The following is a 22,420-nucleotide window of genomic DNA, read 5'->3' on the forward strand; positions in this document are numbered from 1 at the left end:
CATTGTACAAATATCCAAAAAATGGCGGCGAATATTTGCAGAAAACTCACTTAATAATAATAATAATAATAATAATAATAATAATAATAATAATAATAATAATAATAATAATAATAATAATAATAATAATGTAATTATTACACACACACACAGTTTCTACAGCTTTAGCCCTCAGCACCACTTTATATCATTTACTGTGTTTTTTAATGAACACTGGTGGCACTGTTGTACTCAGTTAAAAAAAACAATCCCAACTATTCCTTTTTAAAATATAAATTTTCTACAAATAGCATGATGTGGATGCCAAAAATCAAACCTAATATTATATACTCATTCTATTGCACATTAAGATTTATGCAGCTTTTGTCTACACACACAATTTAGGTGTTGGAATTATGTTAAATTCCAATTAAAAACAATAAAAATCTGCAAAAGAAATATGACAATGCTTACTTAGGATATGGATTAGAGATTTGTAACAGATATGTGTGTTGTGTTTTATGTTGTGGTACAGCTGCCAAAAGCAAGTTTAAACATCCCAGTAGTATGACTCTATTTATCTATTATTATTATTATTATTATTATTATTATTATTATTATTATTAATAATAATATTTTGAGTATTCCCTTTCAACACATCTCTTAGTGTGTCTAAATGACTGCGCCTAAACATTACATTCACACCAAACTCCAATACAGTTAGTAACTTGGTGTCCTTCACTGCTGTGGGTCTCATTGTTCTTTAGCTGATTCCTTCACTCAAAAGGCTTTTGAAAAGAATAGACCAGCCATGGCAACCACCATCAACTAAGGCTTACAGAGGATTTCAAGCCTGGTGTAAGAATGTAAGTAAAACTGAGCTTCTACATGCTGCTTGATTAGAGAATCTACTAAACCTGAATCTCATAGGATTTCACACTGCAGCAAATACACTGAAGGTGAGCGTTTATTTGCAATAATTAATATAATAATAATAATATATAAAGTTAGTTAAAGGTTATACAGGAATATTGACCAGTTTTCAGACTTATACAAAATTATTTTCTCAGGTATCACCATATCTGTGTCTATAGAAACTGTTTTATACACAGCTTTATAAACAGTAGCAGTAAAAAAGCCAGTAGACATAATTTAGACAATTGATTATTAACCATTATCTTGAGCCAATGTTACAGAAACATAGGGTTTACTTCACAGAAGTAATGTCAATTAGCTTCAAATTATAGCTGAACCTAAAAAAAAATAGAGATGTTTTTGGTATTAAAGTGAATTTCAGTATTAATAAGGGGTGGACAGACCTTCAAAAACTCTAATATGCAGCCCTGACCAATGTTATGGTTGCCCAGAAACCTGAATGACTTGGCAAAAAAATGGTAGCATAAAGCAATTGATTATGGTGAGCTAGTTAGCTAGCTAGGCCACTAACAAACAAATTAGGATAAAAAAAAATCTGTGATGATGTAGCAGTAGGCTATATCCTTTTCTAAGAAAGTGTCTGATTTAGCACATCATGTTTGCAGTCTTGAGAAAATGACAGTAAGTCTCTGAACAATGTTTGTGCAAGGCATGTGGCGCTAGCAGGAGAGTTCAACAGTTTCCACATAGACACATGTTTTTGATTGTTATATGTACATGCAAATAAATCTGACCAGTAAAAGGTGATGTACAGTATGTAGTGTAACCAAGCATATTTTATTTAAATATACTTACGGAATAAAAACTATAAGACTATAGCAATTAAGGTTTTTCTGTCTTTGAACTGGACTGAATGTAAAATAGTAACCCAGACATGTAGTATGGGCTGTTTACTTTTTATATTTCTACAGAAAAGATTTACATTTCGAAGATTTACATTCCTCTGCCATCCACTATTAAGGAAATTTTAAGCTGAAAAAAAAAAATCTCTGTGCTTCTTAAGTGAGAATGACTGCACTATGAATGATGTTGGAGTGAAGTATCCAGACTTTGCTGTTTACTGAGTACATTGAGTACACTACAAACTGACAAAACTGTGCACTATATAACTTTTTTGATTGTGATTTAGGATGCAACATGGCAACCCAATAACTACAGACTGCATGCTGTACAGTACATTGTAAATGTGTACTAACAAACCGGTTTATCTCCTTAGTAATGGCCATGCAGAAAAGACCACTTAGAAAGCTGTTAAGTCCACTTCCTCCCCCTGGCCATGATTTCCGAGTTGGATTGCTGCAACTTAAGAACGGTCAAAGGATGAAGCCCTTGCAAGTATTCCCCCAGGTGGGAGAGCTTCCTGCTGTGGCAGGTAAAGTGCTAGCAATGTAAAACAAAAATATGCTGAAATTCAATTCAGTTAAAGCACCATTTTGGTCAGTTTACACAGTGTAGCCAAGATGAGTTTAAAGTTGCTGTAGTTTGGCGTCAGAGCTGCATTTAGTTAAGTTTGCTAATAATCATTGGTGGCATCATGTTGACTGTTTACCTAAATAAATACACACTCACCTCAAACTAAAAATCTCTCATAGTGCCTGACACTGAATGGCAGTTAACTTGTTAAGTAAAAAAAAGACAGTGTTAAAAACAGTTGTAGCCAAAACAAAATTTTATACATCTTTCTTCCTTAGAAAAAAAGTTTTAAGTTTAATTTATATAAGTAATGTTTTTTAAATGGTTTTAATGATAATTTGTGAAGCTATTTGTGTTGCTGCTTAGCTAGGTTTCCGTCCTTGTTAGCAAAGAACAACGTACCTCAAAATAATAACCATATGCCTCAAAACAATTCAGTTGGAAGTAAGCATTGAAGCTCTGGGACATATAAAAAGAAAGGATTGTAAGTGAAATAGACTACTGTTACTGAAATTAAAGATTTCAAATGATAGCATAAATGTTGGCTATATTAATTCTTCACGTAATCAGCTGACGATAAAAGCAAAAGTATTACAGATCACAGTGACTATAATGTGTGGCATGAATATAAAATAAACATCATTTTGAACTCATTCTGAATGTCTTATTTCTCTGTCAGGTTTATTGCTCTACCCAGATAAGTGTGAGAAGATGGTAACAACGTCAGAAATAGCTTTTGGTCCCAAACCTTATGCCAGGACTGAACCACAGAAGATGCTGAAGTGTAGTCTGACTCTGGAGGGTGAGCCCGATTCCTATATGTGTAATGGGCCTCGTTTATCAAGTTGGATGTGAACAAATTTATTTGTAAGCTGTTATATAGAAAAAACAATAGTGTAACTGTTGATGAGTTACTGTCATTTTTTATATGGACTATGCTGTCAAGTTTTAATTGCTTGTTTATTTCATGCTCAGATTTTAAAAAAATGTTTTGAAATTCAGTTTTGATATGAATTATTTGTAAAGAAAGCAATCTAAAACAAATTCTTGTGTTAAGACAAAAACCTAGGTATACAAAGGTAATGGTACTGTAATAATAGGAGAGTTAGTGTGTATCTAACTCTGTGGTAGGCGACACGCTGCAGTGGCTGATCTGCATTACTGGTAGATTGATCACACTGTGATCTTACCATTTAATGGTCAGGTTGTGGCTTTCTGTGCCTTTTATTATGTCATTTATGTATATAAATCAGCTACCTTGAATAAGCATAATCATTTATAGGTGACGGATATCTATCAACGTACCCACACGAGTATGAAGAAATGATCTTAGCATAAAATTGATAAATGAGGCCCTGTGTATCAGTTCACTTGTGGCCGTCTGAAATATCTAACACACTACCGAATCAAACATTATGCAGGGGATCAAAGCTACGTAACAACCAACCAAGAAGCTTATCCAGCTCAGGCTTTATACGGTGATCCGTTGATGATGATGATGATGATGAGAAAAAGCTTAGTTAGACGTGAAAGGACACCAACATCACACTACCAAACACACTACCAACAGAGCTTCGTCCGACCACAGTGTATTTATGGGAGGAGACTTCAAGCCCTGCCCCGCCCTGATAACCTCGCTATCAACCCAGCACTGAGGTAAGATCAATATCATCAATATCTCATATCCTGGATAGCATCATATTTAGGCACACCTTTATATTTGATCATGTGTGTTTTATACTTCTCAAAAAAGAAGCAATAAAATGTCGTCTTGTAGGGCTGACTTTAAGACAGTCCAAATGGAGACCTACCCAGGATGGGACACCTGTCTTTACTCTCGTCCTCTTCCGGCTAAACTGAAGGAGCAACTGTCACTTAAAGAGCAGTCACCTGCTGCAGGAATGGTATGTGTATTCTGTGCTGTTTTATCTTCTGTTTGTCTATTTATGATATAAGCTTCACATGATGTTCTTCTCTGTCGTAAATGTGTTAAGACTTCCAGAGCTGGCTCTTCGGTCAACGGCAGATGATCTGAAAATGTCCAGACTGCCCATCAGAACCATGGAATGAAGAAATACCGCTGCTTTACCAAAGTCACTATCAAATCTAGCACACTGTTAAAGGCATGATCAGGAAATTCTAATTTAAAGAGTTTTCCACTTTACTCCAAATTTAGCTCATTAAAAAGATATTCGACCTTTCATGCATATGTTAATGTTCAAAAGTGAAGAAGCATCTTCATTTTTTATTGAAGCTATAAGCCTAATGTGGTGTAAGCAGTGGATATCATTATTAACCATTTATTCACTTATAAAATGCATTTGTAAAAAAAAAAAGGTACATATTTAAGTGTAAGCACAAAGCAGGTCTGAATTATTATAGAAATCACTAATGTTGATGGAAGTGTGCTGAAGAAAATTATCAATCTAAATAGTGTCACAGTGTGTCTGGGTAACATCATCCCTACAGATCTACATACATGTGCTGGTTGTTTAAATGTGATGGTGTGCACAATTATGTAAAGTCTACACTCCGTAACACTTGTGTTCTGTTTGGGTCAATGTAAAACCATCATATTATTCTTCCCCATTGAGAAACTTTGTGATTCTTTAAATAAATAAAACAAACTTATTTTTGGTGCATCTGCTTCATGTTCTGGTCATTTAGACCCAAGAATAAAACAGATTACTGTTATTTAAGTTATCAATAACAATTAATGGCTTTCACAGAAATAAAATATAGGTCAAATCACTCTACAGTAGGTTGCCTCTAATTTGTATTTGCACACAGATGCAAGATTTGTTCAGCCGCAAACGGAACAGAACACAAGGGATAAATATCTTCTACAACAGTACAACATTTGGTGAAGAGCGCCCTCTTGTGCTTATTTAGAGTCACCCTCTATTATATTTCCAAGAAAAAGGTTCTTCAGTAAACACCCTGGGCATTAAGTACACAAAGTACACGTGATATTTTGACTTGATTTGTTAAAAATCATTTGAAATAAGACATTAAGAAAAAACACACATTTAATAAACCTCACAAAGTAAAACAGATACACATATACAACTGCTGAAAACTCACAAGATCTACTGCATGTATTTTGGTCGATCGTCGCAGTTGATATTTAATGACATTTTCATCAGAAGGTCCATTTAGACAACCTGGTCCATGCTGGTGAATTAGAGCAACATGTACACACTAGCATGCTCACACACACACATACACACACACTCACACACGTGTCCTGATAAATGTCTACATGTCCTCCACACTCCATTTGTAGGCTTCTTCTTGCGAAGCTTTCTTATCCGCCATTCTGGTGAAGCGCTTCTGCTCAAACCCGTTAGACCTAAACACCAAGAAATGAAATGTTTTATTTATTCATTTAAAAATAAGTACCTCAGGCCTGTATATTGTTGAATAGTGAATGGTGCTTGGTTCATATGTACAATTCCATGACACCATAGGGCTGCGGAACTCTTGAATCTGACTACAGGTAATTCTTTAATAATTAGAAAATCATACCATGTGTTTAATTCCTGACATCATAAATCATAAAATAACAACAACAACAACAAAAAACAACAATAGCTGTACCTGTCTACTCCATCCCAACGATATCCTGGCATGATGTTGAAGCGATTTGGGGGTGGAGGTGGACCCCGATAACGAGGATGATCTTTAAAAATAATTTTAAAAAAATGCAGATCAGTATTATATCAATATCATTATTATAGTTACATAATTATAAATATAAAATACTGCAGTGAGCATGAAACAAAATCTAGATGACTAAATTGAGACACTGGCTACTGTCTAGCAGCAACTAGCTTACACAACAAGTTCTAGTTTTTTGCATTAGCCCAGGGTTCATCAGTACCAGTCGTGGAGCTCAAAGAGTTCACAGAGCACAGTGTGGTGATGTCCCTCATCGAGGGCATCTGTTAAACCTGCTATTTCACCTCTAAGTCTGATCAGGAACAACACAGAACTATGCTGGATTTGTTCGGTCCTAGCTCTTCAGGAGAAATACCAAGGGATGTACTGATCGTCACTCCGCTGGCAGAATGGAAATCGACTTATGCAGCATTTTCAATCAGTATAAAGAAATGAATTATTTTAATCTGATTTAAAATTAGTCAGCACCCTGTTGGCTTTTAGTGCGAGTTTTAGAATTTTAGAATTTAAAATTTTAGATGCTTATGAACAAGCACCTGGGGCATCTCAGAAAGAGGAAATGGGTTTGATATCATCATTTACTTTGAAGGTTTTTTATGTTCTAACTTTTCTATGAATGTATTGCCCCTAGAAGGCTAGGTAAAACAGAAACACTTCTGAAAAGCTGCATATTCTTAAAGCCCTGAGTATCTACACTACCACTTAAAAGTTTGGGATCACTTGCATATTTCAGCTTGATTTCAGCTACGGAGGAAAACTCCATCAGCCAATCCATCTTGTGGGAGATGCTCCAGGAAGCACAGGGTAAAATCTCATCAGATTATCTTGAAAAATTGACAGCTAGAATGTCCAGGCTGTAACTGGGTCATTAACCAACACATGTCACAAGAGAAAGAAATTCAGTGCTGAATATAGGCACAACAAATCCGATGCAAATTCCATTTCTTTTGAACCTCTGGTAAAAAGCAGGTTCCCTCTAGGCGTTTCAATACTGGTGTGACTTACTGTCAACAGGATATGTGTATATACAAGGCCAGGCTCATTACTGAAGGCTTTATTACTGTCTGTGAGTTTTACTGCTCTAAAAATAACTTGAATCAGTCCTCACCTTTGATGCCTTTGGTTTTTGCATTCTTCTCCTTTTTCTTGCGCAGAAGTGCAGCCATTGGATCTCCCTCTCTTTCCTGCTCCCTCAGCATCTTGTCAAGGTCTTCATCATCAATGTGACGTGCCAGCGGCTTCTGAGCCTCTCTGAGTGCATCAGCCACGTTCTGCTCCTGCATCTGCCTCTGTGCCAGTCTGAGAGAGAGAGAGAGAGAGAGAGAGAGAAGAATGATAAACTTGTTCATAACAGCAGCCTTGATACATGGAGGTCACATCATTAAATAAATGGAAATAATTTATATTATTTTTTTTATTAAATATAGATGTACTGTTATAGAAAAAATAACAGCATGACACAACCCCACAGTTGATTATTCTCTATGGTTTTATTTCTTAAGCAATGATTTATTCCACTTTTCCACAAACTATAGAAACCTCACCCTTTGCCCCACTGTGCATATTTCTCATCCTTCTCTGCCTTCTCCCCCGCTTTCCTGCTCTGCTCCACACGTTCAGATTCAAGGTCACGCTTCTTTCCTGTTTTATCTCGAAAAATAGTCTCTGCATGACGGGACTCCTCTGGGGAAAATGATGGTCAGTAGTTAGGAACAGTTGTGGTATTGTACCTCATATAAGAACTACAGGACTATAAATCTAGCACTATTTACAAAGCTTTTTAGCAAAGAAACCTTCTAGTGGGCGGTTGAGTTTTTCCCTCCGGCGTATTTCCTCCTGCTCTTTCCGCAAGGTTTCAGAAGACACCAGACCAGCAGCTCCACCGGATAACATTTGAGGCCCCTGCCAGAAGTCAGATTAAAGACTTAAATGAATGTTAAAGAAGGATTAAAGGAAAAGTTCACTCTGAAACATTCAATATATTAAATTCTATTTAAAAAATGTCAACACTTCACTACTGAAATAAAGTTGAGCTCTGTGTCAATCAGTTCACCAGCACTATCACTCTCTCCATCTGTTCCTCTAGCTTCAAATCAGTGTATATGTAATGTTGATAACATGCCGCTTTAGAAGACTTTTTGGTCAAATTGAAAGCTTACATTTTGATGGGGTTTGCACTCATAGGTAAACATTTGAGCTAGACAGAGGATCCACCTTGCATTCACCACCCGTAATGTAAGTTTGTCTTGTGTTTCATTCCCGAATATTGGAATATATGGGGTTACAAATCGTACTAGAAAGCCTCAGAGATATTTTGGCTTTATAAGGACCTCCACCCATATATGAAGTCACTGCTGTAATCACACACATGCAGCACCCATTTATTCTGAGCATACTTACCGTCTGTGCATCAGGAGCACGAGCCCGACGAGGAGGAGAGAGATCTGAGTCTGATCCACGCTTATCCTGTGGCCTCTTCCTGGGAGGAGAGAGGTCAGAATCATACCCCCTGCCCCCCTGTGCTCTTTTTCTGGGGGGAGACAGATCAGAGTCGGAGTCCCGTCTGGTGTTAGGGCGTCTTCGTGCTGGGGAAAGGTCTGAGTCACGTCCAGTTGAAGAAGGTTTGGACTTTGCTCCCTGTGGAGAATCTGTAAAATATACAAAACATATTCTAGATGTATTCTAGAAGATTAAGCACTAATCTTGAGGGTGATGTATGAGAATAAGAAATTTTTCTAATTTCTGTACCTTTATGATGGTGTTTTTGTGTTTTTCGGGGAGGAGAAGGCGATGCAGAGTCGTGCCGTCTGGGTTTGGTGTCTGCTCTGTGTCTGGGAGGTGAAAGGTCTGGAGAATCGCGGCGAGATTTCCTCTTGGGAGAGAGATCAGGAGAGTCATGGCGAGACTTCCTCTTGGGAGAGAGATCAGGAGAGTCATGCCGAGACTTCCTCTTGGGAAAGAGATCAGGAGAGTCATGCCGAGATTTCCTCTTGGGTGAGATATCAGGAGAGTCATGCCGAGATTTCCTCTTGGGTGAGATATCAGGAGAGTCATGCCGAGATTTCCTCTTGGGTGAGATATCAGGAGAGTCATGACGAGATTTCCTCTTGGGTGAGATATCAGGAGAGTCATGACGAGATTTCCTCTTGGGTGAGATATCAGGAGAGTCATGACGAGATTTCCTCTTGGGTGAGATATCAGGAGAGTCATGACGAGATTTCCTCTTGGGTGAGATATCAGGAGAGTCATGACGAGATTTCCTCTTGGGTGAGATATCAGGAGAGTCATGACGAGATTTCCTCTTGGGTGAGATATCAGGAGAGTCATGCCGAGACTTCCTCTTGGGTGAGATATCAGGAGAGTCATGCCGAGACTTCCTCTTGGGTGAGATATCAGGAGAGTCATGGCGTCCTCTCCGTACTGGAGAACTATCAGGAGAATCGTGTCGAGTTCTTCTACTCCCCTTGACCTCTGAGCTTTAATAAATGTGAGATAAAGTAAAGTAAAGTAAAAACTTTACACTCATTGCTGATAGTGTATTGTTATTTATTTAGGGGAAAAAAACAACCTCAACTACCTTGTTTCTGAATGCAGGACTTCTTGGGATTCATCATTTGTGGCTTTGACATGGGAAAAAAAAAAATGAGAAAATGGACATTAATAATAGTAACAAAACAACTTATGTAGAAGTTAGGAATTAAATACATGGATCATGCTGTTTGAGGAAAGTAATCAAAGAAAACATGGTTTGCTGTGGTGATGATTATTGTAGAACTATCTTTATACTACGATATAAAGATGACTTAACAGTTAAATCTTTAATGTCTCACCTCCAAGAACTTTCCACTTGTTACTAGATCTAAAGACTTCAAGTTGCTTGACTTCGTCCGGACGCTCATCTATTATTTCTGCAATCTGAAGTAACAGTCAATCAAAATAAATGCAATTCACTGCACAAACTATTTTAGCACAGGAAGTAAAATGGGTGTCTAAAATTAATTTCATTTGTCTTAGTTCTAGCAGTTAGTTGACAGCATGCATTAGGAAAAACCTAAGAAATGGCACACAAAGTCATTTTTAACAATCCAGGAATCCTATTATTATTATTATTATTATTATTATTATTAAAACACAATGCTCTATTTCACTAGACTAATTTAAAAGATCTCTCTAATTAAGTGATTTCAGGTCATGCTCCAGGCAGCTACTGTCTATGGACCGGGAAATTTTCTATTTATTTCTTTTACAGTATTCTGTATACTGTAAAATAAGTATACTATCCTTGGGTTTTGAACTAGGTAGACGGGGTGAGTGTAACTGCATTATCTGCCATATTAATAAACACAGACAAAACAGAATGTACATCAATGTACAAATGCTAAAGATTTTAATGGAAGAACAGATCAACTAGTAGCTGGCCCGCCTTCATGGTTTAAATGGTAGTTACCACAGGTGCCTCCTCTTCCTCATCTTCATCCCTGTTCTCCTTCTCTTCTTTGTTCATAGCCAGTTCCCTCCAGTCAATGTCATCGTCAACAATTTTCATCCTGCAAAGTGTAATACTATAATCAACCTATTTTGTGTCGGTCACCTGGAAACAACACTGTTATTGTAAATAGTCACATGCTAAGCTAACATTCTGCCAGCTACAGCCACTGATCTAGACAATTCCATGTTGACTTACCCTCTCCCGACGACTTTAGGGCGTTTTTTCTTAACTTTCTTCTCTTTTGACCTCTTGCCATCTTCATCGTTTGATAAATAGCGCTTTAAATATTCCGCTTTTGAAATAGCAGTACTTGCGCTTATTGCGCTCTTGGAGGCAGCCATTTTGTTTGTCACCAAAAGGATAGCGCAGAGGGCCAAAAAGCACAGCGCAATATTCGCGAATGAATTGTGTGTTCAACGCAAATCCAAAGCCCCACCGTCGGCGCCGCCCACTTTTGGAAGTCGAAATTCAGGCTGATTGATCATGAAACAAGTCAAATCAGTTCCCTGCCTTAAATAATCCAGTTTTTTAAAGTTTAATGAGTATTAAGCCTATGTTCTAACTCCTTATGGCGTTTAACACTTTTTGCTGTTTGCATTTCTACACAGTGGGAAGGATCAAATAACTTTATGAGGTTTTTTTTTTCTTTTCCTACTTGATCCATTTTTTTTGTGACATGGACTAAAGTCCATTAGTCCATATAATAGATAGTAATTGTCAGATGAAAATAGACCTCTTATTCTAACAGACCATTATTTTATGGTTTATGATCCGTGATCGTACTGTATGACCTCTCAGACTCTTGTCTGAGCCTCCTGCTTTTTTTTTGTGTGTGTTAACTTTGTAATAAGGAAAGAGACAAGCAGGACTTTGAAACGTTGACTCATGACTGCTCCTTTGTCTTTACTTTCCCTTTCTCTCTTTTAACGTTGTATGAGAATGTCTGTATTTAAGCTGCCTATGAAATCAATAAAGTAAAGAGATTATGATGTGTGTGTGTATGTGTGTGTGTGTGTGTGAGGCCTCTCTCTAACTGTGTGTAGAAGACATTTCTCATCCATCCTGCACTTTGCAAACAGGAATCCTACAGTAACCATTATCCTAATGTAGTATCTGAGATATAAGTTGACGACACCACCTCCTGATAAAGGCAGGAGGAACCTCCCCAAGTCACAATACTCTGGTACAAAGAGGACTCAGACTCAATATGTAGCAAAATATCCCAACTTTATTGTCCTAGCGTGGACCATCAGACTTAAAAACACTAATTAAAACAGTGTGTCAGTAATAAAAAGCCATAAGGATAAAAACTCTCCTCAAGACTCCAAGAAGGGTTGGGCCTGCTTGCATGCACCACCTCTAAAAGAGAAAAGAAAGAAAGAACACCCGCAGCATGCACTGCAACCAAACATCTTATATGCACCACTACAGTGCCAACCATCTGATACACACCACACAGATTGTGCCACCCCACAGGGATCACCTACACCAGAGAAGGCTAAGCGTCGATGCAGGCCCAGCCCTGTACAAGACCACAATATACTACAAGTAATTTGAGGAGAGAAATCGCACAGATAATCAAAATAATACAAACAATATTTAATACAAGTCAATAAAAGATAATAAAATAAACACAGGACATATGACCAAATAGATAAGAAACAGTGGCTGGTCTGCCCTTTAGTGAAAGTCCAGTGCAGTAAACCACAGTTACCAAGTCTCAGTGCTCAATCTCACAACCAAACTCTGAATACATAGAAAATTCAGTTGTTCAACGCTCATAGATAGCTGTCAGCCCCTAGGAGTTACTGCAACAGTAAATACTTTCTATCCCTCTTTCCCACAGTGTGTGGAAACACCATCAATTAATCACCCTGGATGAAAAGCTGTAATAGGGAGAAAAGGCTGCACATTAAGCATACCTTCGGTAAACTCCCCATGCATCGCCGCAACCACTACTTATACCTTCTTAGCCATTTGACCCACACCTGAAGCTCATTACACCAGCTATCCCCCTCCCACACTAACAGTAATATATGTATAATCATTGCAATGCAATGGAAATGCAAATAAAAGTAAAATTTAACATATTCCAACCCTACACAGACTGTGGAAACGAAAGTGAAAATAAGTAAGGGACAAGACCTTATGACCTTTCATGATAACATACACTTCATAACAAAAAGTGAACACCTGACATGATCACTACCATAGGTGAGACTTCCCCAGACTGTTAATACAAAGAAGCACATATCATCTACAATTTTAGAGTATGCTATATCTTTAAGATTTCCCTTCAGTGGGAATTTAAGGGGCCTAGACCAAACCTGTTGCATCATGGCAATAACCCTGTGCACAAAGTAAGACTAGATTTGTCAAAGTTGGCGTGGATGAACAGGGTTCGTTGATTGTTTTTCTCCTAAGGTCTGTCATCCCGAGGTCCAATGCTGTGGTCATTACCATTTCTGTTATTGATCCAGTCCTGGCACAAACCTTAGCCCTGTGTACAAACCTTACTATCTCATCATAAACACTTTTCTTAATGTTTCATATTTAATATTATCCCGTTCAATTCAGTTTATACAGATTGCTGTGTTTCATTTAGTATGACTTACTTGTACCCCAGTACTTAAATTTTTATATATGTTTAACCAGAAGTTGTTGTTGAGACATGAAAATGAAAAAAAGTTGATCAAAAATAGACCAGAATTCCTTAACTGTAGTTAAAAGTGCAGTGCAACATAAGGTTTAGTTTTAAAACATTTAAAGAGTTAAAAATAAAATAAAATAAAATAAAATGTAATTTTCAAATACAACAACTAAATGAGTAATCAGCTGGCAACCACTTGTTCTCCTTGGATAACTGTTGAATATTATTGTTTGATTGTTATTTATCTTTCTCTAAGTAAACACATAAATAGCTGGACATCTTGCAATAGCATTTTTACCTTAAGTTTATGCTCCAGAAATTAAAAAAAACAAACCAACAAATTCTGTTCAAATGGCATTATTTTACATCTGTTATGACCCATAAACCCCATAATTAATTTTAAAAAGCAATTGTAAAAATTTGATATTTTAATTGTTTATACTGATTCTTGTTTTTGGGTGTATTCCAGGTAGGACAATAACATTCTTTAATTTTTTTCATCATTGGAACATAATTCAGGTTTGAAAGGGTTAATCCGTTGTTCTTTGTATTTTACTGTTTTGAATAAACACCTACAAAGACACACCCCCTATGTGTGTTTCCTTTATTAACCCACAGCTAGAACGAACTCTGCCAGACGAAGGGTCCTGTCACAGAGGTAAGATTTTTCTCATACATTTAACATTTTAACAGTGTTGTTTCCACGGTATTAATATTATATTAATTAAGGATTAATACATTTACAATATATTTCGCAAAGCTCTCCAATCTGTGACTGTTACTGTACAAAAAAGTCAAAACAAAAGTTGTGGAAAATAAAGACATCTGTATTTTTTCTTTATTCACCGTCTTAGAACGAGCTGAATCAGACTAGACGTATCATTCCTGAGGTGAGCAAATAACTTTCCTGTTTATTTTACAGTGACTGCGTGGAAATTCTTACTTTTTTATAGATAAGTACAGAATAATATATCATGCTTGTAATTCATTGCTGACTTAATAACCTTGAACGTCACTAACTACTAAATTAACTACTGATACTTTACTGTGATTTCATTTATTTGAATGATCCCAGTCTCTGTGTGACGTGTAACCGTCATCATCCCAATAACAATATTTCTTGACCTGTACATTTACACAAAGATGTAAGGTCTTTTCACATAGTGACTTTATTAACCACTACTCTCCTTTTTTATACACACACTATCACACCTCCTTATCAAACAGGTCTAATGTAGAGTTTTAATCCTGCTAACCTGTAATATTATTCCTACTATTCATATAATATGTACTGAAATCCCAGTCTCATTCTGTAAATATTGTATATGGTTATTTATTCTTTCTTATTTGTGATGTTTTGTGAGTTTATTGTGCAATTTAAAGTCTTGTGAACTGTTCAGGCGGTGTTATTCTGGTGTTGTGGCAACAAATTTCACTTTGGATTCCCTAAAATTTGAATAAGCTTAAATTTCCTCTTCTCTAGGTGTTTTATGACTGTCGAAGCTGATTTACGACATGCCTTACTCATATGAAGAGTAAGGCTTAGTCAACAATTCATATTACATCATAGATTTGACAGGTGGACTAACCTATAAAAAACATTCAAATGAATGTTTTATTCTTTACATATCTATAGCTAACACTAATTTGCCATAACATTAAAATGCCTAATATTGGGTAGATCCCCCTAGTGACAATAAAACAGCTCTGACTCGTTGAGGCATAGACTCCTTTATCCAGCACATCCCACGCATGCTTGTTTTTACTAACAGCTTTAGTCAGTTTTTTCAAAGAAACCATAACGTTCACTTTCGTTTCCTCAGCCTGTGGCATTTGTAGGTGTGGTACACAATTAAACAGACAAACGTGAGTAAGCTCTGTGTTAACCTGTGTGTGTATGCTGCAGCTGTACAGCTGTACAGTATGATGATTTTGCATCAAAATGAATGAAAAACAGCATAATTAATTTAGAGCAATATGTACATGTTTGCTTTAATGATCAACTCCAAGGACTATATAGATTTGAGTTGGACAACAAGCACTATAACTATACAGTGAACCTGAGGTTTATTATTGTTACAGAAATATTCACCATATCAAAAATAATCTATTTATTAGTGTTAAACAACAATATATTTTTCATGTTCATTGTGTTTATTATTAAGATTCATAGACTATGTAGGATGTCTGTCAAATCGAGAGAACATTATTTTGACCAGAAATGTCTACTGGACAAACAGTATACCACACCTACAAACCAGGAAACCTCTGCAAGCTGAAGAAATGAAACGGAAAGACAGTGATGAAATGAATGTGGTTTTCTTAAACAACTGACCAAAGAATCTAAATAAATTCAACTTTTACCCTTTTTTTTTAAATCAGAGAAGCTTTTATTGAAAGAAAGCTTCATGAATTCAGGATACTTTATTTGTCTAGGTTGATTTTTTGGAGCAATGAAATTGCAATGAAAAAGCAATCGTTTGTAATATTAAAATATATCTTTTTCTTTAAACATGGATAAACCTTTCTAAAGTTTTATAAAGATCTACCTGTCATTCAAATGTCATTCATCAGGAACAGGATGGTCAGGTATATTTTTGTTCCTCAAAACAGGTAAATAAATGCTGTTCAATTATCAGTAATGAAAAGACACACCCTCTGTACACTTCCTTTATTAACCCACACTAAAACCCAGCTCAGACAGACTAGTCAAGTTATTCCTAATGTAAGCTGTGAGCAAATTTTACTGTATTTTTGTTGTTTAGTTAGAGCAACTACATAGTAATTGTCCTTTATATGTAAAGAAATATATTATGCTTGTAATATATTGTAAAGAGACTTACATAATTTTCTTGAACTTACTTAACTACTAATACTTACTGATGTCATTTATTTTAAGGTCTGTGAATGACATGCAACATCTAGATATTCATCTTGCTAATGATAATATTTGTTGAACTCTACATTGACACAAAGATTTCAGGTCTTTTTACATAAAGACTGTTGAGTCTTAGTTCTCAGAGTTGTTCTGGTGTTATGGCTGTTTTTACACCAAATGTCTCCTTGGGGATGAATAAAGTACTACTTTACTCTTTGACTTTACCCAATATTTAATTAGGTTTAAATTTCATTTTCTCTTGTTGCAGTGATCTGAATATACCTCTGTAATCATCATCATGTGGGTTGAAGATGATTTGTATCCAGGAATTCCCTCTCTCGAGAGCTGTTCAGAGCCTGCTGATGGGCAAAAGTACCGAATGTATCATGGTACCTCTTCAGAAGCTGCTGAAAAAATCAAGAAAAATGGCTTTAGACCATCTGCAGGTGGCATGTTAGGGCGTGGTGTGTACCTCAGCCGAGATCTGAATAAGGCCAGTAGATACCCTTTGGATTTGCCTGAGCACCAGAGAGTTGTTATAAGGGTGAGAGTCAATGTTGGAAGAGTGAAGAAAATTGATCGTCAAGGTCATCCAATGCAGAAAACTTGGCATGATTATGGCTATGACACTGCTTGGTGTCCTCCTGGATGTGGCATGGTTCGAAGCGGTCTGGAAGAAGATTGTGTGTGGGATCCAAGTCGTATTGAATTCCTTGACATAATTCGTCCAAGATATACATCAGGACCATTCTATGACCGCTAGGTTGATAAGATCAAAACTGTCTAAAAATGGCTGTAATTAATAAAGGACTGAAAGCATCTTCACTTTTTATTTTATTTCTTTCTTGATTTGTAAACATAAACATATTATCTGTGATTTTATGTTTTTTTTTTTAAACAATGACACATTTATGATTAGAAATTATGAGCAGAAATATGATAGTATACCACACATAAGTCAAATAAAATCAAAATTTGGGGTATAAAATGAAGAGAGAGAGAGAGAGTATAGGATTTACAACACAATCTAACTCAGTGATACAGAAATAATAGAAGACTTGACACCTAGACTAACCCCTAAAGCACACCTCATATATCTGATAGAAGTTTTTAGTTATTCTGAGATATTGTATGTTTTTTAATTATTCATTTTTAAAGCCAACTTTAATGATCAACTCAGAGGAATATATAGACTTGAGTTGGACAGCATTGCACTATAACAGTACAGTGAACCTGAGGATTATCATTACAGAAATCTATCTGTTTATTTGCGTTAAAAAACAATACATTTTCCATGTTCATCATGTTTATTATTAGGATTCATAGACTATGTAGGATGTCTGCCATCTAAATCCCTGTGAAGTAGCTGTTGCTATACAATAACATATTTGACGAAGCATATTAGTAGTAACCTATGGTTTGAATTTATGTCTTGAAACCAAACCGTGTCATAAACAAACAGCAAATGTCAAACAAATCATTATTTTCACTAGAAAAATGTCTACTGGACAAACAGCATGCCACACTTACAGTCCAGGAAACTCACACCTCTGCAAGGTACAAGCTGAAGAAATGAAAGTGAAACACAGTGAAGAAATGAATGTGGTTTTCTGAAACAATTGGACACAGAATCTAAATAAATTTATATTTTACCTTTTTTTTTCAGAGAAGCTTAGGCTAAACAAAACTCTTTAATTGAAAGAAAGCATTCAGGATACTTTAAAATTCTTTAGAAATTCAGGATACTTTATTTGTCTAGGTTAAATTGCACAATTTTTTTTTTTTTTTTACAATTTTTGTGTAATATTGAATTAATGATTTTTTTTCTTTAAACACTGATAATCATTCTTAAAGTTTTATTAAGATCTACGTGTTATTTGAATGTCATTCATCAGGAACAGGATGGTCAGGTATATTTATGCTCCTCAAAACATGTAAATACGTCATGCTGTTCAAAGATCAGGAATGAAAAGACACACCCTCTGTAGGCTTCCTTTATTAACCCACACTAAAACCTGGCTCAAACAGACTAGTCAAGTCATTCCTGAGGTAAGCTGTGAGCAAATTTTACTGTATTGTTGTTGTTTATTTTAGAGCAACTACATAGTCATTGAAAGTAAAGAGACTTACATAATTACCCTGAACTTAATGAACTACTGATACTTTACTGTGATGTCATTTATTTTAATGATCTCAGTCTGTGAATGATGTGTAACATCTAGATATTCATATGATAGGTCTTTAAGGTCTTTTTACATAATGACTTTATTAATGACTACTGTACTTTTTCACACACACACACACATATGTGTGTGTGTGTGTGTGTCTTCATTCTTTAGAATTTGTATTATATTGTTAGTTTATTGTGCATTTTAAAGTCTTATGAGCTGTTAAGCCTCATTGCCACAGCCCAGGTTCAGTTCCTGGGCAGCGAGCTAACCCAACCGCTGAGGAGTTAACTCTCAGTGCCGGTCCCAAGCCCAGATTAAATGGGAGGGTTGTGTCAGGAAGGGTATCCGACGTAAAACCTGTGCCAAAACGAAACATGTGGCGACCCCAAACATGGAGCAGCCGAAAGAAAATTATCTGTTAAGTCTTAGTCTTCAGTGTTGCTCTAGTGTTGGCTGTTTTCACATCAAATGTCTCCTTGGGGATTAGGAAAGTACTCTACTGCACTTTGACTTTACCTACTATTCATTTACATTTAATTTCCTTTTTTCTTGTGCAGTGATCTGAATATACCTCTGTAATCATCATCATGTGGGTTGAGAATGATTTGCTTCCAGGAATTCCCTGTCTCGAGAGCTATTCAGAGCCTACTGATGGGAAAGTGTACCGAATGTATCATGGTACCTCTCCACTGGCTGCTGCCCAAATCATGCTCTATGGCTTTAGTCAATCTGAAGATGGCATGTTAGGGCGTGGTGTGTACCTCAGTCGAGATCTGAATAAGGCCAGTAGATACCCTTTGAATCTGCATGAGTTCCAGAGAGTTGTTATAGTTGTGAAAGTCAATGTTGGGAGAGTGAAGAAAATCGATTATCAAGGTCATCCAATGCAGAGAACCTGGCATTATCATGGCTACGACACTGCTTGGTGTCCTCCTGGATGTGGCATGGTTCGAAGCGGTCTGGAAGAAGATTGTGTGTGGGATCCAAGACGTATTGAAGTCATTGATATAATTCGTCCAAAGTCAACATCAGGACCATTCCATGACTGCTAAATTGTTGTGAAAATAATAATAATAAAGATAAAATCAAAACAAAATTTCAGGTGTGAAATATTATTATTGTTATTAATAAAGAACTAAAAGCATCTTCACTTTTTATTTTATTTCTTTCTGGATTTATAATGCACTTTTTTACTGCACTTAATAACACAGTTTTTTTTTTTACAGTGTGGGAAAATTTTTCATACATCTAATCATTAATTACGGAAGGTTAATTACCTTAACCAACTCATAAATTTGCTTTCTTTCCTTTAATCTTTAAGACAAATCTAATTCAGTTTTAATCATTAAAATAAGAACATACAAAAAACATACTAGGTAAATTGAGATAATTGATTTAATCATTAAACTCACACAGTTATGCTTAATCAAATCTATGGTGATCTTAAGGTAATATAACTATATAATATATATATAAGTTTACTTTAATCATTACCTAGCCTCATTTTCATAAACAATGTTGCCTATCTAATTAATTGTCTTACCTAATCTACTGATTATCTGATTATCTAATAATCCTTTCAGTATTAATGACCTTTTGTAATCATTAGTCAACAGCTAAACTTATAGCAAATAGATGGAATTAGCACAAAAAAAATAGACATAGAATCAGGTAAATTCTGAGTAGGTTGTTAGATGTAAAACCATGTAAGGAACCAGTTGGCTCATTAAAAGGGGAAAATAGGAAAAAAATGTATAAAACTACAAAAATAGAGATGAGCAAAACTGGCTGAGTCATGGTTAGTTGGTTAGTTAGAATTATTCTCGAACTTTCTCGGCGTTTGTGGTCTGGCTTTGGCGTAAACAACCAGAAGAAGGAAGGGCATAAGCTAGCATATATCATATCATATCATATCATATCATATCATATCATATCATATCATATCATATCATATCATATCATATCATATCATATCATATCATATCATGGAGCTGGCTCCACTAAAACAGAAAAACATGTTGGAGAAAATTCAGAATCCTTGAGCTTAGGTGTGAGAAAACCAAAACAGTCTTATCTGACATGACACTGACTCGAATGTTCGAGAGAGAGAGCTTAGGATCATTTTCTAAAAGTAAAAACTAATGTTATTAGTTATCATTATAATACTATACCACAGACACATACCACAGACAACAGCAATACATTATATTTAATATATATAATATATATATATTAGTGGTTTAGTGTTCTAACGGATCAGACTATGTGTAACATTAAGATACATGTATTATCAGACTGTTTGATCAAAAATCAGAAAGCTGTGGGACTATGAAGTATAAATTACAGTATAGTTACAACTTAGCAATCATCTCTCTTTATAAAGATTTGCCTCTCATGTCTTTGCTCTTTGGATCCGTGTTTTTCAACTGTTTAGTACCTAGAGTCAGAATTGCTCTAAGTACTCATACAAGTTAATACAAAGGCACTAGTTTTAATTTGTTATCATTTCTATAGTACTTGCACCGGAGCTGTTCTTTTATCAAACAAAGAAAACTTGACAATCAGTGATGTGATGTTATTTGTATTTTTCCTTTCACCAAATTCAGTGATCTGAATACAGTACTCCAAACACCATCATGTGGGCTGAATATGACTTGAGTCCAGGAATTCCCTCTCTCGCGAGCTGGTCAGAACCTGCTGATTGGAGAGTCTACTGAATGTATCATGGTACCTCTGCATCAGCTGCTGTACAAATCATGAGAACTGGTTTTAGACAATCTGAAGATGGCATGTTAGGGCGTGGTGTGTACCTCAGTCGGGATCTTAATAAGGCCAGTAGGTACCCTTTGGATCTGCCTGAGCACCAGAGAGTTGTTATAAGGGTGAGAGTCAATGTTGGGAGAGTGAAGAAAATCGATTATCAAGGTCACCCAATGCAAAAAACCTGGCATGATTATTGCTTCGACACTGCTTGGTGTCCTCCTGGATGCGGCATGGTTCCGAGTGGCCTGGAAGAAGATTGTGTGTGGGATCCAAGACGTATCGAAGTTATCGACATCATTCACCCAAAACCAACATCAGAAGCATTCTATGACTGCTAAATTGCTCTAGAAATTGTAGAATTGCAGTGAAATTGTCATACACTGTACAACAATAAAAGAGCTGAAATTTTATGCGTTGTTTCATTTATTGCTCTGAACATAAATGTTATCTCTTAAGTCTGTGTGGTTTACCTATTATCAGTAGGGCGTGTCTTGGAACAATGATCGCTGTTCACTTTATTAAAAACGCCCGTACCCAATGAGCCACTCATGTGGCAGCAATGCAATGCATAACATTCTGCATAACGTTACTGTTTATATTAAACTTCCAAAGTAGTCAAAACAGCCCATCTGGTTTCAACCACACTACAATCACTGACGCAAGTAAAATACTGAACCTGAATTTTCAGGCTTTTATGCAATGTGCTGCTGCCACATGATTCATTAGATAACTACATACTTGTAAAGGTGTTCCTAATAAGTGGACAGTGCGTGTATATTAATAACTAAGATCAGAAATATGAGAAAGCCATGAAAGTACAACCCCTATGCATAACCTATTATTACAACTGTTGAGATAAAATGATAGCCTTTTTTAATATTTTCGATTTGAAAAGTTAAGCGTAGTACACAATGTAATACATAATGTGTAACAGGAACTTAAATACTACAGCTCCTACAGCTCTTAGAGCTGACATCAACTGATATATGTATATTAAATTATGATTTATTTATATATTAGTATTATTAATTCATCTTTACTCTCTTTTCTTCGGTCTGTGTCTTACATGATTTGGTATTAGTGTTGTTTTTTGTTGCTTCATTTCCTGTGGAAATTTCTAAGCACTCTTAATACATCAGCAGAGGGAGTGACTCATATTTGTCTTCATCCAGGCGTATCGTGGGTTTACACAAACTGAAACTGAATACTGTACATTTCTTGGAAATGCACTAATAAAACAAGTAAGTTTATCTTAACAATACATCTAAACTTGCATATACCCAGTATAAATCTACACAATGCTGTTGTACAAACACAAATAATACAGCAATTTCTTCTTGTTTATATTCAGATTTTGTAGATTACATTCAAACTGCACGGGGTAATGAAGCAGATTCACTTTTACCTCCCTCAACGGATTTTTACCGGGGATTACAGCAAATGTTTTATTCCCCTTGTAA

The 22,420-nt window shown here is 36.0% G+C and overlaps 3 protein-coding genes across 5 annotated transcripts; 2 read left to right on the top strand and 1 right to left on the bottom strand.

Annotated features, from left to right (window-relative positions):
- si:dkeyp-69c1.9 (uncharacterized) lies at positions 1-4,947 on the top strand. 3 transcript variants are annotated; one of them, XM_058415494.1, is made up of 6 exons: positions 1-938; positions 2,132-2,287; positions 3,008-3,130; positions 3,750-3,984; positions 4,106-4,232; positions 4,323-4,947. In XM_058415494.1, the coding sequence occupies exons 2-6, from the start codon at positions 2,134-2,136 to the stop codon at positions 4,356-4,358; spliced, it is 675 nt and encodes a 224-aa protein (XP_058271477.1). In that variant the 5' UTR covers positions 1-938; positions 2,132-2,133; the 3' UTR covers positions 4,359-4,947. The 3 variants fall into 3 exon arrangements, with proteins under 3 accessions (XP_058271477.1, XP_058271479.1, XP_058271478.1); XM_058415496.1 differs by having other exon boundaries at positions 1-845; XM_058415495.1 differs by lacking the exon at positions 1-938 and having other exon boundaries at positions 956-2,287.
- A 392-nt stretch (positions 4,948-5,339) lies between these two features.
- bud13 (BUD13 homolog) lies at positions 5,340-11,057 on the bottom strand. Its single transcript, XM_058415490.1, has 11 exons — positions 10,694-11,057; positions 10,457-10,556; positions 9,840-9,924; positions 9,587-9,629; positions 8,758-9,485; positions 8,410-8,657; positions 7,803-7,911; positions 7,554-7,692; positions 7,118-7,308; positions 5,929-6,010; positions 5,340-5,680 (listed from the first exon to the last, which is right to left on the bottom strand). The coding sequence occupies exons 1-11, from the start codon at positions 10,837-10,839 to the stop codon at positions 5,587-5,589; spliced, it is 1,965 nt and encodes a 654-aa protein (XP_058271473.1). The 5' UTR covers positions 10,840-11,057; the 3' UTR covers positions 5,340-5,586.
- Positions 11,058-13,744: 2,687 nt separating this feature from the next.
- On the top strand, positions 13,745-19,264 carry LOC131369165 (uncharacterized). Its single transcript, XM_058415640.1, has 4 exons — positions 13,745-13,806; positions 14,003-14,038; positions 16,295-16,784; positions 18,759-19,264. The coding sequence occupies exons 3-4, from the start codon at positions 16,325-16,327 to the stop codon at positions 19,247-19,249; spliced, it is 951 nt and encodes a 316-aa protein (XP_058271623.1). The 5' UTR covers positions 13,745-13,806; positions 14,003-14,038; positions 16,295-16,324; the 3' UTR covers positions 19,250-19,264.
- Positions 19,265-22,420: the final 3,156 nt, after the last annotated feature.

This window comes from Hemibagrus wyckioides, linkage group LG18 (genome assembly GCF_019097595.1).
Source record: "Hemibagrus wyckioides isolate EC202008001 linkage group LG18, SWU_Hwy_1.0, whole genome shotgun sequence".
In the NCBI taxonomy this organism is placed as follows: Eukaryota; Metazoa; Chordata; class Actinopteri; order Siluriformes; family Bagridae; genus Hemibagrus; species Hemibagrus wyckioides.